We start from the raw sequence: 16,475 nt of genomic DNA, 5'->3' as shown, positions 1-16,475 counted from the left end.
ACAACATAATAGATCGATCTTTTCCAAAAGCCAGTATCAAACTTGATGGGAAATGAGATATGCTAGATTTAAATCAGGAAAAAAATAAGGATGAACACTGTCACCACTACTAATGGAGTCCAAATACTAGTTAAAGTAACCTAACTAAAGAAATGGTATGAAAATTGAAAAGGAGAAAGTAAAATGGTCTTTATCTGCAGATAATATGACTGTACACCTGAAAGAACCCTCAACAATTCACTGAAAACTATCAACATGAAGAGAATTTCAGGAAGACAGTTGGGTTCAAAGTTAATGTGCAGAAATTAACAAGGCATCATGTACAAAACCACCACCAATGAGAAAACAGGCTGGAAGAAAAGTCTTTATTTTCAAAAGCCACTAAAAGCTAAAATATTATAAATTAATTTAACAGGAAATGACCAAAACACTGATAAGACAAAAATTTAAAACACAGCTGAGGGGCACAAAACAAACTGAGAGCCATACCAAGTTTTTGAATACAAAGGTTTTTTTGTTTTTTGCTTTTTGTTTTTAGAGTTTATTTATTTGAGAGACAGAGAGATAGTGAGAGAAAGCATGGTGGGGGGTGAAGGGCTCCCCTGCTGAGCAGGGAGCTCGATGTGGGGTTTGATCCCAGGACCTCAGGATCATGACCTGAGCCAAAGACAGACCCTTAACCAACTGAGCCACCCAGGCGCCCCTGAATACAAATTTTTAGCACCCTCAATGTGTCTACTTTCCCAAAGTTAAGTCTATGAAGACAACAGAATTCTAAAGGAAATAATTCTTTTTGGGGCTATGTGGTGGGGTGATACAGACCAGATAAGCTGATTTGAAAATTCTTATAGAAGAGTCAATGAATGTTGAAGAGAAGAGAAGGAAGGAGACTGGCTCTGTGAGATGTTCCATCACCATGATGATTTATAACGCATGTTACCGGGCACGTACAGGCTGAGAGGTCAACTGAACAAAATGGAGGAGTCCAGAAATAGACCCAGATAGTAGCAGAACTTAACAGATGATAAAAGTAGCATTTTAAATCCAGAGCAAAAGATGGAATAAGTCACTAAATGATATAGGAAACTGGCCAGAGAACTGGAAAAAAAAAATTAGGTGGGAGCCATACTGCAAACCTTTGTACATGGGAAGTTCACAATGTGTCAAAGACTTCCATATTTTTACACAAACAACCAAAATGTTAGAAGAAGCCATTCAGGATGACTTTTATCATATCCAAGTGACTCAAAACTCTGAATAAATACTACTACAAATACAACCCAAAATAAAGTCTGTTTCATAAAAGTGATTAGGAGTGATATCACTTACATAAATGATGAACCACGGAAATAATGGAACTCAGTGTAACAGCCGAACACGAAAATATGCCCAATCTCAACAGTAATATGAGAAATAACAATTAAAACTATCCTAAGTGCAATTTTCCACCTATCAGATTACTAGAGACCAAAATATTCGAGCATATTGTGTTAGGGAAGGCAGCAACAGGTACTCTCAGAGGCTTCTGGCTGGGAGTCTAGAATCCCATGACCTCATGAAGAACATCTGGCAATACCAAAGACATTTTACGAACACCTGGACCCAGCAATTGCATTTTAGGAATTTTCCTCAGATATACTGGTACAGGTGAAAATGACTTATGAACATGGCTATTCAGGGCAACGCTGTTTGTAATACCAGAAGACTGTAAAGAACCTAAATTCCAACAACAGGAAAATGGTGGTTTTTCCCTTGAACAATATCCTGAAGATCATTCACATTAGTATATACATTTATTTTAAGGCTGCATATTGCACCACTATGAAAAAAAATATTGCCATTTTTACATATTTACTTACATATGCATAAAATATCTCTGGCAGAAATCACAAGAAATTGATAGCTTTTGGTTACCCCACGGAGAGGACCTTGATGGATGGTGAGGGGTAGATGCGTCCACCTTGCAACTCATGAATTTTAAACCACTGAATTGATTAACTATTAACATAATAAATAATAAATCAATTTTAAAGTAAGATCAATCCCAGAATGGGTGGCCTCTGGACCTAAATATACAAAGATCTAAGCTCTTTAAATTCTGGTAACCCAAGGGCATACTGCTCGCCTTGGGAAAAGATCTAAAGATTGTGTGTAGAAAGTCACATTTCTGGGGATTATCTCTTGCTTTGGACTTGAACACAATTGCCAGAGAAGAAAAAGCCTCTTCCTTAATGCCTCAGCCCTTCTCTCTCCAATATCTTTCCTTTCTGATGGACCTAGCAGCACGAGGAGCTCATTGTTCCCAAGAGTCCTCTGTGTAGGCACCCAAGTCCCTCCTTCCTCACACAGCGCAGTACTCAGAACCACGTGGGATCCTCCCACCACATTTGGTCTGGAGATCTTGCACACATAGTGGGGCTGCCCCTTCCTTTACCCACAGAGAATCAAATGCGCGACAAAATCACAGGGTAAATCAGTGAGCTGGGTGGGCAAACACAAGTTAGACAATTAGTTGCTAAGACAATTATTGAAACACTAGTCTTTCTTAGTAGCACTCAGAGACCCATTTTGGTTGGAAAACAGAAATCAGAAACATTAGAGAGATTTCAACTTGTGAGGTACACCCACCTCCACAATTCTGTATCACAACTGTTTTCCATCTTGTTTGAAAAAGAGAACAAATGATCACCAGATATTTCTCCACAGTCAGTAATGGCCAATATTATGTGGTGTTTACTGAATTTCTAGAAAGGAGAATTTTGAAGAGACTGAGTCATTTCCAATCTGTCATTAAAACCTATAATGCTACTTAATCCCATTCCTAGATTTTACTCAAGTGAAATGAAAGATTATGTCCACACAAAAATCTGTACGCAAATGTTTCTATTAGCTTTATTCCAAATCACCCGAATGTCCTTCATCGGGCGCATGGCTGAACACACAGCGGTACATTCATACTAGAGAAGACAACTCAGCAACAGAACGGAACAACCACTGATAGGCACAACAATCTGAATGAGTCTCAAAGGCATTATGCTACGTGATAAGGCCAGATTCCAAAGGCTACCTATCATGTAATCACACTTATGCCACTTACAAGATATTCTGGAAAAGGGCAACCAGAAGGACTGAAAGTGGACTGGAACTTGCCAGTGGGGGGGGGGGGGGGAGCGAGGGACGGGGGGAGAAGAGGGGACTATAGAGGACACACGGAATTTTGGGGAGCATGAGAACTGTTCCACATCTGGATTGTGGTGGTGGTTATGGTCTCGAGGGAACTCTATGCTGGAGAGTAATCCGTTGTATGTGGATAGCCTCAATTAAGAAACCCACAGAGATAATCAAGTATAGAAGGAAATACAGTCATCCTACTTTCTTGACAACAGTCTGAAAGTCGTTCATATTTAAGTAAAAATCTATGAAAACCAATCAGTTCACTAGCAACAGAACTGTAACAAAATACAGAGATACTAATTTTGTTTGGCTTACATACACATATTGCCAAAACAGCAGAAATAACATCAGCACTGTTCCAGGTACTTGGGACAAAAGAGACAAAGCCCCTGCTCTCGGGGGCTTACATTTTATTTATTTATTTGTTTATTTATTTATTTAAAGGGAGAGAGAGCACGCAAGTGGGGGTGAGGGCAGAGGGAGAGAGAGAGAATCTCAAGCAGGCTTTGTGCTGAGTGTGGAGCCCAACGTGGGGCTCAATCTCACAACCCCGAGATCATGACCTGAGCTGAAACCAAGAGTCGGATGCTTAACCTCCTGAGTCCCCAGGTGCCCCAGGGGCTCACATTTCAGTACCAAATTCTGACGCTGTTCTAATACGATTAGAGATGGCAGGTTTCTTCTAGGTGTAATACAGTATAAGTACAGGTGTAAATACTAGGTAAAATGGGCCGACAAAACTCATGGCAATTGTCCAACATGGGTATCTCTGAAATTTCCAGTTCTGAAACTTTCTTGAGAGTCTGGAAAAGAAATCTGAGCCCCTGAGTAAAAGTTTAGAAGGGGCAAAATAAGATTGCCAATACTAGTCACTAAAAGTAAAACTTTTAAAATCAAACATGGAGTCTTTCGTGCAGGAGTGTCACATTAGATTCCTGGTGTGCTGTGTGGTATCAGGGGTTGGATACTACATATTAGCAAAGTTGTGAATTAATAGAGATTACTGGATTTCAGATTTCAGTAACAGTAAAACTCATGGAAAGTCTGGAATGCTGACATTTGTTTGAACTATTGGTGTAAGTGAATGTAAAGACTCAGGACTATAAACCAAGAGTTTCGGAGAGCTCCAATTACAGGAGGCTGGGAGCTGCCCTAATTATACGCCAAAGTAATGACCGTGGAATACAGGAGTTGGCCAAAGAAAATGCTTTGAATAGCCAGCCCACTTACATAATGAACAACTCCAACAGCCACCACACTGAATCCCGGTCAGAGTGAACTCACGTACGAAAGAGAACAGTAGATCATCAAGTCCGAGGCAGAGCCTGAGCCTAGGAGGAGAGGGCCAGAGGTGAGTGGAGCAGGGCCCACAGGGCTGCTGATGACAGGCCGGAGCGGGACGAGAGAGCACAGGGCCGACCATGCTCCCCAGCACAGCAGTGCTCCTGCTCCAGGTGGCCCAGTGGCGCACGGGCACCCTGCCCATGGCAACCCCAGGACCATGCTGTGGGAGGCTGGGAATGTCAACTGCTAATTCTTGGGTGTGCTTATGGAGCAGTGAAGGAGGGGGACGGGAATGTTACTTCTCATTTGATACTCCTTCCTATTACTTGAATTTTCTTAGCAAGTGAAAACATTTAAGTTTTTTAAATTTACAGAACAAATCTGAAAAGTATGGTCAGATTTAACACTACTAGATTTTTTTCAAATTAAAAAAAGGTATTTTTTATCTGATTATTATTGAAGATAGGAATTTCTGCCCTTTTATGCCTTACTTTTCTTTGATGGGACTTCTGTTCTCTTCCCAAAGGTGGTGGCTTGGGTTTTAGAGTAATGGTCTTAAATGATCTTTTTTTTTTTAAGATTTTATTTATTTGAGAGAGAGAGAGAGGGCATGAGCAAGGGAGAGGGGTAGAGGGAGAGGGAGAAGCAGAGTCCCCATGGAGCAGGGAGCCTGATAAGGGACTCGATCCCAGGACCCTGGGATCATGACTGAAGCTGAAGGCAGAAGCTTAACCGACTGAGCCACCCAGGTGCCCTTAAGTGATCCTTTCTGATAAAACAAAGGGCAGACCAATTTTTGGCTGCCATGATGCCAGGTGTGTGACACAAAACCGTAAGCAAAGAGAAGAACGTCAGCACAGAGGACACGCTGGTGGGGATGAGTGGAACCCAGCCATCATTAGAAAGCACATTGTGCCAACGTCATACACCAGGAGATCCTGCCCGACAGTCAGGAGGACAGCTGGCGTGAGCCCTCGGTTTCTCAGAGGCACCCTCTTTCTGAGCATCAGCATCCGAGGTCAGAAGAGCATGGTCAGGTACAAGCTACTAGCAAGAATCCAAGGCTACCGACCATCTCACACTGCCCTTTCCAGGGTAAGGAGACCAACAGCGAGGGTGGCCAGAACCCACCAGCTTCTGCACAGACTCCCGGCCCAAGAACGCCAGGTGAGCAGGTTGTCAAGGAGGAAAGTGGCAGAAGATGAACCAACAATGGTGGGTCTGAAATCCAGGTGGAGTAGGGGGCTATCTTTTTTTATTTAAACCCTCCAGTGAATAAGCAAAATATTTTCAGCCGGGTTGCATGTAATGCATTATATCTGAAAGTTAATAAAGCTTTTACGTTTTGGCATAAGACAAAATAAAATGGGATGGTATAAAAAACTTCAACCTTGTTGGCTCTGGCCGGTCGCTACATCGTATAACCAGTACTTTTCAAACTGTGAGCCACTGGGCCCCAGGCCTGTCCAGACCCCTCAGCAGCCACTTTGGGATATGAGGATGAGTCGGGGAAAACAGAGGGGGAATCACTTCAAATGGAAAAGTTCTGATTTTATATGCTTATAAAACAAACCATCTTAATAGTTATTATAAAAATTGATATATTAGAATTCTGTATCAGATTTCATTTAATAAAAGAGTTTCACTGATTAAATTTTTTTTGGAAAATCTTCATCCTAAACAACGTTGTTCATCTTCTTGAGCTGTTTATAAGGAAACACTCACTTTAGTTTTTGAGATGAAAGGTAATATACATTTTCCATCACCTGGAGAAAGGCACCATCGCTCTGAGCCTGAATTTTCTTTTCCCTGTGACTGAGAAAGTAGACTTTCTCTTCAATATAGACAATAAAAGACCAAGACAGTCTTTTTAAGAGTTGCTTACTGATTAAATGAGTCCAGAAAGTCTTGTGTGCAGGTAGAAGACAATAATTCAAACTGATAGGAATTTTTCACTTCACAAAAGTATTTTTACAAAAGTTGGCTCTTTTAACTGTTTGTGTTTGTATGGAAAGCATCTGAAAGGACCCAGAACCCCACAGCAACTCAACACACCCAACGCCACCCAACACACCACAGAGCCCAACACCCTGGATCTCCAACCACACGTGGGATCCTGGTGGCTCTGAAGCAAGCCACCACGTTAACTGCCAGCTCCTTAAACGCTCCATCCCCAGAGAGGGCAAAGTTTATTTCCGAGCTTAAAGAACACTGAGCTTTTCTTGTTGGCATGATACTCTCAGCTGCTGATTTGTTAATAATGCTCTTCTCAAACTTCCACATCTTCATCTGCTCCTGGGGAGGGGAAACAGGTCAGCCCACCTGCCCAATGGCTAATGAGTGGCTGTTTTGTGAACAAAAGTTGAAGCCAAGAAAACGAAGCAGGGGTGGAGGTGAGGTCATAGATCTGTCTACTAAAAGAATTCCATTTATGTATCATGACTACTTGATTCAGAACACTGAATGAGAGGAAGAGATATTCAGAGCTGGGGGTCAAAAACTCCCAAAGTGTAGCTAAAACGAAAGTGGAAAGCAAATGGAAAACTAACTTGAACTTACAACTTTTCCAGAACACGACTGTGTTAGGAGGGCAAAGAACAAGCAGGGTGAGCAGAGGTGCAGGAAGAGCAATGGAAGCAGGAGGGGGCCAAGGACAGAGGGAACGGACAGCCAGGGAATCAGGTCAGGTAGGCCCAAAGCTGAGGGAGGGAGTGGTGAGTGGTGCATAGTTCACAGGAGCAGGAGAACCAGACTCGGGGGAGGTAAGGGAGGCACAGCAGGAACCATCTGTAGGGAGGGTTAGCACAACTGAAGTGTATAGAATAGACCAGTGGGGCTCTGCCAGCTCAGGTTGGGGCAGTAATGGAGAGGGACTCAAGAGAGGGAACAAGAGAAGAGAGGCACCATCTCCCCAAAACCTGCCCGTGCCACTGGCTCTCCAGACTGTGAGCAGCACTGCTGGGAGGTCAGCGTTGGGGGACATCACCCACTGAAAGCAGGGCAGGGCAAAGATGCAGGCTGAGCCCTCAGGGAGGGTGTGGCTGGCTCCACAGGCTGATTCAGGTTGCTGCAAGGTCGGGAGGTCCGGACTGGGAACTCAAGGTCAGGAGGTTCCAAATGGGGACTAGCATCAAGACAAGGCAGAGGAAACCCAACTGCCCTGCTAGCGTCACAGCAGCCTGCTGGGAGTCAAGGGTCCCCCTGCTGCAGAGTCTAGAAACCCACACGCCCACAGCGGTCAGGCAGGCTTCACTAATGCTCAGGCCAGTACAAAATGTGCTGTCACAAACACTAAAAGGAGAACTACATGAATCATTTTACTGCACCCAGTTTTCAAACAGACTTGGATAATTCTGAAAATGCCTCTCGTGCATTGCATCAGGGTTAGATTATGATTTAGAAAACAGGCCTTTTCAGGAGCATTCGATTATTCAAGAGGGAAGAGACCGACTCAAAGTTTAGATGACAGCGATTCTTAAAAGGTGCATAGCTCCCCCAAATTATCCTGCGATCCCTCCTGGCTCATTTTTGTACCCTAACTATTGCAACAGCACTCACCAGGACTGACCATTCATGTATCAAGAATCCAGTGGTACAAAGCACGATAGTTACACTTTTTTTCCATATCACTCTAGTTTTGCAATTTTTCTCCATAATGATGAACTATTACATATAGGATTTTTCCTCTTCAATTTTTTAAAAGATTTTATTTATTTATTTGAGAGAGAGAATACGAGTGGGGGGCGGGGCAGCACGAGAGGGAAAAGCAGACTCCCTGCTGAGCGGGGAGCCCCAAGTGGGGCTGGATCCCAGGACCCTGGGATCATATCCTGAGCTGAAGGCAGATGCTTAACCGACTGAGCCACCCAAGCACCTCTCTTCTTTAATTTTTTAACAGGAAATTACATGCAAACCAAATAAGACAAAATGGCAATCTAGAGGTTCTTGTGGTAACAGTAACCAGCCCTCTGTGCACAGGTCCCTTATCACTGTAACCGGCTATGCTGGATAGCAAAACTCTTACTTATGGTTTTCACAACCACAATATTTAACGGTGTCACTTTCATGAGTACATGTGCCAGGATTTTAGAATGTAAAATGTTCTGAATTTGTAAAAACAAATGAATCATATTTACATTACAAAAAGATTTACTGTAGGGTTGTTTCAACCAATAAGCTCGCTGGCGCACTGAAAACACCACATAATTGACGATGCAGTTGAGTCAAACTTTTTTTTTTTTTAAAGATTTTATTTATTTATGTGACAGAGAGACAGCCAGCGAGACAGGGAACACAAGCAGGAGAGTGGGAGAGGAAGAAGCAGGCTCCCAGAGGAGGAGCCCGACGTGGGACTCGATCCCGGAACGCCGGGATCACGCCCTGAGCCGAAGGCAGACGCTTAACAACTGCACTACCCAGGCACCCCGAGTCAAACTTTTTGATGAGAACACCTCTCCTGCCCGTGCAGGAAGCATACAGGCATACCCAAACCACACTCAGCTCTCAGTGCCCAAACCCGCTGTGCTCCCTATCGGGGCTCCCAGGGCACTGGTCCTCCCTCCTCCAAGTCCACCGTGGGCAGACATCAGACAATCAGAAGCATCTGATGCACACTTACTTGGATGCCACTTGGATGGTGTAATAATTCCCAGATCCACATTGTGGTAGACACAGCAATTCTGTGTGAATAGACATTACGGAAAAGCATATTGATACCAAGACCCACCATGTGAGCCCCTGCTAAGGATCAGAACCTATAACAAAATGTCTTAAAACATTATCTCATTTAATCTCACCACAAAAGCTATGAGCAGGTATTAGCTCCATCCTCCAGATGATAAAAATTAAGACCTGGAGAAGGCATACAGAAGTGTGATTTCAAATATTTACTCTTCTCAGTGCCCTTAGCATGTCACTGAGTTCTCTGATCCTGTCTTCTGAACCATAAAATGGGGGGATTCTTCAGTGTTAGTATGGATAAAAGCAGTCTGTGAGTTGGAAAGGGCCATACTAGTATATGTTTTTATAAAACAATATTAGTTAAGTGCTCTCATGGGATATTAAAACATTCATTAGAAATATGGAATTAGGTAATTTTATCACATATTCCTGATGATCTTGTACCATACATGGGGCTTTGGAAACACAAGTCAAGTTTCTGGACTCAAAGACAAGGATTCTCAAGGTGGAATGGCAAGGATGCTTCAAGCTCTGAGGAAGGTCTACTCACTCTGAGCTGTGTAAACTGTGATGAACACACCAGGGAATCAAATACTATTATTTTCTATTTCTGAATTTGAAGAGAATCACACTGACAGGAATTTGGAAGTCCCCATTCCCATATTTATTTCACTCATTCTCTTAAAAATGATTGTCCTAGAGCAAATAAAAGTAATGGGGGGTGTAGTTCTGGGGCAATGCTAAAATAAGAATCTTACCAACATCTGTCTGGAATTTATGCCTAGAATATTATTTGTAATTACAAAGGAAAATCTATAGTATACCTGTAAGACCTAGCTTTCCCTTTCTGATCAATGGATTTATAAAACTATTAGCTTTATGAATTTTGTTTAAATGTTTTAAGGTTTCAAATATCATTTAATAAAGTTTTTGAGTGGGCCTATTGAGTGGGCAGGTACTGACAGGCCCAGGTATATAAATATAAACAAAACAGCATTTTAGTTAGGCAGACTCAAAGAACAAATTACTTACAAGTTTAATCAATGCAATGACAGAGGAATATATAAAATGTGTTGCTAATGTATTACAGGTTACCACTAAATTACTGAAAACTTTCCGTGATATTCAGTCTTTTCCTGACCACTGGACTCAACACTTCTCTGCTCAACCGTGACCTCATATTCCAGTTCAAGGTACTCTTCTTATACGGAATTTTTCTAACATTTAAATTTAAATGTAAGAATTATTTTAAGTCTATGGTTGAGAGTTATTTTTAAGATTTATCTTTGAGAGAGAGTGTGCATGAGAGAGCAAGTGCACAAGCTAGGGAAGGGGCAGAGGGAGAGGGACAGGCAGACTCCCCACTGAGCAGGAATCCTGACGTGGGGCTCAATTCCCACGACCCTGAGATCATGACCTGACCTGAAATCAAGAGTCAGTGGCTTAACCAACTGAGTCACCCAGGTGCCCGAGAGTTGTTTTTATAACAGAAATGAAATGAAAACAAACAATTCTAAACAATTCATGTGTCAAACAAAAAACCATAATGGAAATTGGAAGATATTTTGGTACAATGATAAAAATGCCACAAATCACATCTCACGAGATGGGGCAGTAGAGTGTTATTCTGGGGTCTTCCCATGTCCAGAGCGTGGGGTTACTGCGTCAGGTGGCCTCAGCTGGGTCCTTCGGAGCAGCTGCTTCAGGCAGCATGGAGGCAGACTGGTTCTACTTCTCTCCCTGGCGCTCCTGGCCATGCCCGTCCCTGGCAGGAGCTGGGTGGGGTTATGTGGGTGTCCGCTTTACAGAAACTCCAGCCAACCGACTAACACCAAAAGGCTGGCCAGATGCGACTAAAGCAGTCCTGAGAGGGCAATGTCTGCATTTTTAAGAGGAGGCTACAATTTAAGAAGCTAAGCAGCCAACTTAGGAAGGTAAAACACAACAACTGGAAAACAGCTGAATAAATTCAAGGAAAAGAGAAGAAATACCTGGAAAGATGATAAAGTGAAATCCCTTTAAAAAACGGCTGCCAAGTGAGACTCTAGAAGTAACTGGAAAAGCCTGGGAAACAGAGGAAAGGAAACCTTTCACTGGACCCGGACTGCTTTGCAAATGTCTGCGCGTTCTGGTTCACTCTGCCGCCCTGTCTGCTCCTCCTGCTGGGAATGAACGGGAGCATCTGTGGTCTCCGGTGGGAGGGGGACCCCGGCCTGGCACTTACACTTCAAAACTTAGGTTCAAGCACCATCACCTCAGTGAGGCTCCAGAAGACCCTATCTTCCCCCCAACAAAATGGTGATGCCCTGCTTTGCGCTCATCAGATCCCACTACTCGAATGCTTTATCACCTTTTGTTTATGTATTCACCTGTCTCTACGACCCGCAAGCCTCATGAGATCAACAGACACTGCCTGAGTAAATTTGTTTGGATTTAATAGAAACCTAAAAACAAACAAACAAACAAAACACCCAACCTAATAAAAGGATGAGATTGACAGATGTCCAAGATAAAGATACACCATTAAGCAGAAAAAATAAGTTGTGCACATGTGTGTGTGTATGTGTGTGTGTGTGCGCACACGTACACCATTCCTCATGGGAAATGCCTGGAGTAGTACATGAAGCAGACACCTCCAGCGACAGAAAAGGGGAAAAGAGGAGGAAGAACTTACTGTTCACTTTCCAGCCTTCTATAAAATGTTAAGTCGTTCACATGGCATGTATTACATTTTTATTTCTTAAAATGATTCAACAGTGATTTTTTTTTTAAAGTCCATCATTTTGTCAAAAAGCATTTTTCTTCTTGGAAAAAACCCAAACGCCAATTTCAAACCCAAGTATAACTTAGGTTCTCTGGTATCCACAGAATAAAAGCCATTTTCAAATGCTTTCATGACAACTAAAACGCTGAAAAGCACAGAAACAGAATCAGTACATTTTCCGAGTAGAAGTCATAGTTTTTTATTTTTTAATTTTTTAAAAGAGATTTTATTTATTTATTTGTGAGAGAGAGAGAGCATGTGAGCACACAAGCAGGGGGAGCGGCAGGCAGTGGTAGAAGCAGGCTCCCCACTGAGCAGAGAGCCTGATGCAGGACTCAACCCCAGGACCCTGGGATCATGACCTGAGCGGAAGGCAGATGCTTAACTGACTGAGCCACCCAGGCATCCCAAGAAGAATGCTTTATGTGGCTACACAGGCAAAAATGTGATTTGTGTGACCGACACTCACGACCTAAAGATCAGGCTAACGTAGGTGGCAGCCATGTCAAACAAACTATGACAGTTACAGGTATCCGCTGAGAAGTCAGATCCTTGGTAACTGAACCTTTACCAATGCTGTTGAGATGTACAGAGAACATCGAAAACTTGTATTAGTTCCACTTGCAGCCAGTAAGAGTGGGGAGAATGGGAAAGAGAGGCCACCCCTGCACAATCATGGTACAAACTATGCTTGAAACACGCACCAACCACAGGGTCCGAGACCATCAACCGTCCAGCTAGGGTCCTGCCACCTGGAGCTTAGGAAGCAGCCAGGGCAGTGCTGGCCACCTACTCCACCTATCCTGAACCACAGATCACAGAGTCTAACACCTCAGTCATAGGCACATAGGTCCAAATATACACTTTTGTTGATTGATTGGACTTACCGGTCTAGTAACTTTTTTTTTCCTTTGGCTCCAAAAATATATATAACAACCATCTATTTAGGAGAAGTTACCCTGATTTTTCTTTTTTTTTTTTTTTTAAGATTTTTATTTATTTATTTGATAGAGACAGCCAGCAAAAGAGGGAACACAAACAGCAGGAGTGGGAAAGGAAGACACAGGCTCCCAGTGGAGCAGGGAGCCCAATGTGGGGCTCGATCCCAGGACCCTGAAATCACATCCTGAGGCGAAGGCAGACACTTAACGACTAAGTCACCCAGGTTCCCCTTCCTGATTTTTCTTTTATAATCGCTGTATAAGGTCCCCCAACACAAGATTAAGAAACATTGCCGTAAGCCAGCCATGGCAGCAGATTCTGTTCCCATTAATGGCACCAAGGGATGCGCAATGGTTGCGCAAAGCCAATGCCCCCTTCAGCTCTCCCGACCACAAGGACTTTCGGCTGGGTCAACTTTGCCATTTCAGTTCTTGCAGCTTTTCTAAATGTACTTTTCCTTACTTGCACCATTATTTAAAACCACAGAAAATATCTCAGCTGGAACAACATCTCTGAATGGAATGTGTTGACTTTTCAATGAAATAATAATTATTAAAGCAAAATGTATATAGTATCCTATCACTGCCTCCCCCAATTTTTATTGTGAATATCCAAGCTACAGAATAGTTATGAGAATACAAAGTAGAAAGGAAACTGGAGCCCTCACACACTGCTGGTGGAATTTACAACAGTGCAGGTGCTTTGGGAAACAGTTTGGTGGGCCTTCAAAAAGTTAAACATGGTGGGGTTCCTGGGTGGCTCTGACTCTTGATTTGGGCTCAGGTAATGATCTCAGGGTCATAAGACAGAGCCCCTCGTCAGGCTCCCTACTGGGCATGGAGCCTGCTTAAGATTCTCTTTCTCCCTTTGACCTCCCCAACGCTCCAGCTCATACATGTGCTGGCTCTCTTAAAAAAAAAAAAAAAAGTTAAACATAAAAGTATCATATCACCCAGCATTTCCACTCCTCTGTATATATCCAAAAGAAATGAAAACTTATGTTCACCAAAAAACTTGTACTAGAAAGTTCATAGTAGCATTATTCATAAAAGTCAAAAAGTGAAAACAACCCAAATAAATGTCCATCAACAAGTGAATGGGTAAATAAAAGATGGTCTATCCATACAATGGAATATTACTCAGCCATAAAAAGGAACCAGGAACTGATACATGCTACAGGTATGAACACTGAAAACATTATGCTAAACGAAGGAAACCAGTCACAAAAGACCACATATATGAACTTTCCAGAATAGGCAAATCCATGGAGACAGAAAGCAGATCTGTGATTGCCAGGGACGGAAAGGTAGGGAGGATGAGGAATATCTGCTAAGAGGTACAAGGTTTCTTTTGGGGTGGATCAAAATGTTCTAAAATTAGATGGTAGTGATTATTTGAGCAACTCTGAATATATTAAAACCACTAAATTTTACATCTTAAATGGGTAAATTTTATGGTATCTGAATTACATCTCAACAAAACTTGCTAAAAATGAATAGAAAGTAGACTCATACAGCTTTCAGTTAGAGTAGTCAATTATTAACACTTTGCCCTACTTGCTCTCTCTTCTCACATGCACACACACAATCTGTGCTTGAACTAGTCAAAATTTAGTTATTGCCATACTTTACTCCTGAATACTTCAGTACGTGGAGTATTCTCCTACATAGCCAAAACACAAATATCACACTAGGAAATTTAACACCAATACAAAGCTATTATTTAATATATAGTCCATACTCAAATTTATTTATCAAAAATTATGCACTGTATTTGGTTGTCATATCCCTATAGTTTCATTTAATCTAGAAAAACTCCCTTTTTTTCATGACACATTTTTTAAGAATGCAGGCCAATTATTTCAGAGTGTTCCTCAACCGGTAGGAATACTACATAGAAGATTTGTTCCCATCAGGCCAGACCCTCTATGATTATGCCAGAACATAATGTCAGTAGTATCATTAGTGGTGATAGTGAGGTGATGCCAACTGTTGATCGTGGATAGACTAGTGATGACCTGATTCCTCCACTATGAAGGTAGCTTTTTCCCTCTGAAATTAATAATTTGGGAGGTGACCATTTGCGTCTGTGTAAGCATCAGGTTTCCCTAGTAGTGTTGCACTCAAAAGGGTTTAGCATCTGTTCACGATCTTTGCCTGGTATTCAATCTTTTCTGAGACTGCTTTGCATTTATGGGACCAACCACTACTCTCAATTTTATTCCACAGTGCGAGCTAGCTGTGATTTCAACACTGGCTGCACATTACAATCAATGGTATCTCTGGGAGTGGGACCTGGGCAATCATACTTTAAAATTCCCAGGGTGACTGATTCTGATGTAGGGTAGGGTTGAGCTACAGGAACCTTGTATCATCCACGTTTTGCAAATAAGGAAGCTGAGGCCAGAGGAGGTTAAGTGATTGGCGAGTGGCACAAAACTTGTTAGTGCTGTCGTTAAGATTTTAATTTTTTTGTACTTGCATTTTAATATGCCATGACTTCTGTACATCATTCAAAGAATAAAAAAATGAGTAACTTTTGCATGGTGTTGGACCTGACCGGGCCCTGAAGTGCGTATTTCTGTCTTCAAGGCGAATTCTACCTTTCATTCGTTAAGACCTCTGCAGTCACGTCGGGAGTGAGGGAACGGGACATGTGGACACGAAGCTACTCCACCCTCAACGGACAGCTCAAGCTCTGGACCCAAGGCCAAGCGGACGTTCAAAGGGCCAGACTGCGAACCCTGCAGCTCAGGCGCCGGCCCCTCGGCCCGCACGCCCGAGGACGTGGCGGGGACTCCGCCCGGGGTCCCTCGTAGGGTTCGGGCAGCGCGCGGGGCACACCTGGCGGGGACGCACCGGGCGGGGACGCACCTGGAGGAGCGCTCTGCCCAGCCCAGGGACACCCAGAAGTGCGCGGGGCCCTGCAGACGACGGAACCTGTAGGCCAACCCACCCTACTTACCCCGGCGTGATAAACCTTGTTCGCTCTCTTAATCTTAATGTCCAGGGAGGTCCCCATTTCGATTACTCCGCTGAGGGCGCGACTTCCTGCCGCGCGTGACCCGAGGGGAAGGCGAGTTGCCCCGCCCCTCCAAGCCGGGCCCCGCCCCCTTCTCCTCGCAGGCCCGCAGTCCTTTCAGGAGACAGCACTCCCAATTCCGGATCGACTCCCCAGCCTTCCTTTTTCCGGCGCAGGGGCGGGTCTTAGCGCAGGCCGAGGCGCTGTCACTCTTTGCCCCGCCCTGCCGGACGTAAGGGGCGGGACAATGCCGGCCCCACCCTTTCCGTAAAGACTGTCTTAACACCGGAAATACCCTCCCTCGTCTTTTACTGGAGCGGGGGGGGCGGGGAGAAAACGGCTCTGTCCCGGCGTGCCCCGCGGTGGGGGGCGGTGCCGAGGCCGCGTCGCGGGTCCTGCCTGTGCCGGGAAGGTGAGGCTCCCGTCATGCTGTGCGCCGCTAAGGAGTTGGCATCAAGGCCGTGATAGCCGGGGACTGCGTTCCCGCCCCAGTTTCCTTCCTCTCGTCATCTCTAGTCCTCCCCCAGTCTCTCCCGGGGGCTCTGAGGAGCGGCGTCCTCGGCGCTGCGTCCCCGCGCTCCCGGCCCGCAAGGCGCCGATTGGCGGGCGG

General features: G+C 43.9%; 1 protein-coding gene across 14 annotated transcripts in view; it reads right to left on the bottom strand.

The window, feature by feature from the left end:
• The window catches only part of VPS26C (VPS26 endosomal protein sorting factor C), a 42,420-nt gene extending 26,314 nt beyond the window's left edge, over positions 1-16,106 (bottom strand). For 2 of the 14 annotated variants that reach the window (XM_034655644.1, XM_034655633.1), the window contains exon 1: positions 15,809-16,060. In XM_034655644.1, the coding sequence (XP_034511535.1) occupies positions 15,809-15,865 (57 nt within the window). In that variant the 5' untranslated portion in view covers positions 15,866-16,060. Of the gene's footprint in view, positions 1-9,076; positions 9,138-15,808 lie in introns of all 14 variants that reach the window. The other 12 variants (XM_034655622.1, XM_034655637.1, XM_034655648.1 and 9 more) reach the window with 12 other exon arrangements.
• Between the last annotated feature and the right edge of the window lie 369 nt (positions 16,107-16,475).

The sequence above is a fragment of the Ailuropoda melanoleuca genome, chromosome 1 (assembly GCF_002007445.2).
Source record: "Ailuropoda melanoleuca isolate Jingjing chromosome 1, ASM200744v2, whole genome shotgun sequence".
In the NCBI taxonomy this organism is placed as follows: Eukaryota; Metazoa; Chordata; class Mammalia; order Carnivora; family Ursidae; genus Ailuropoda; species Ailuropoda melanoleuca.
The sequence above is the reverse complement of the archived record's forward strand: the minus strand, read 5'-3'. Positions and strand labels throughout refer to the sequence as shown.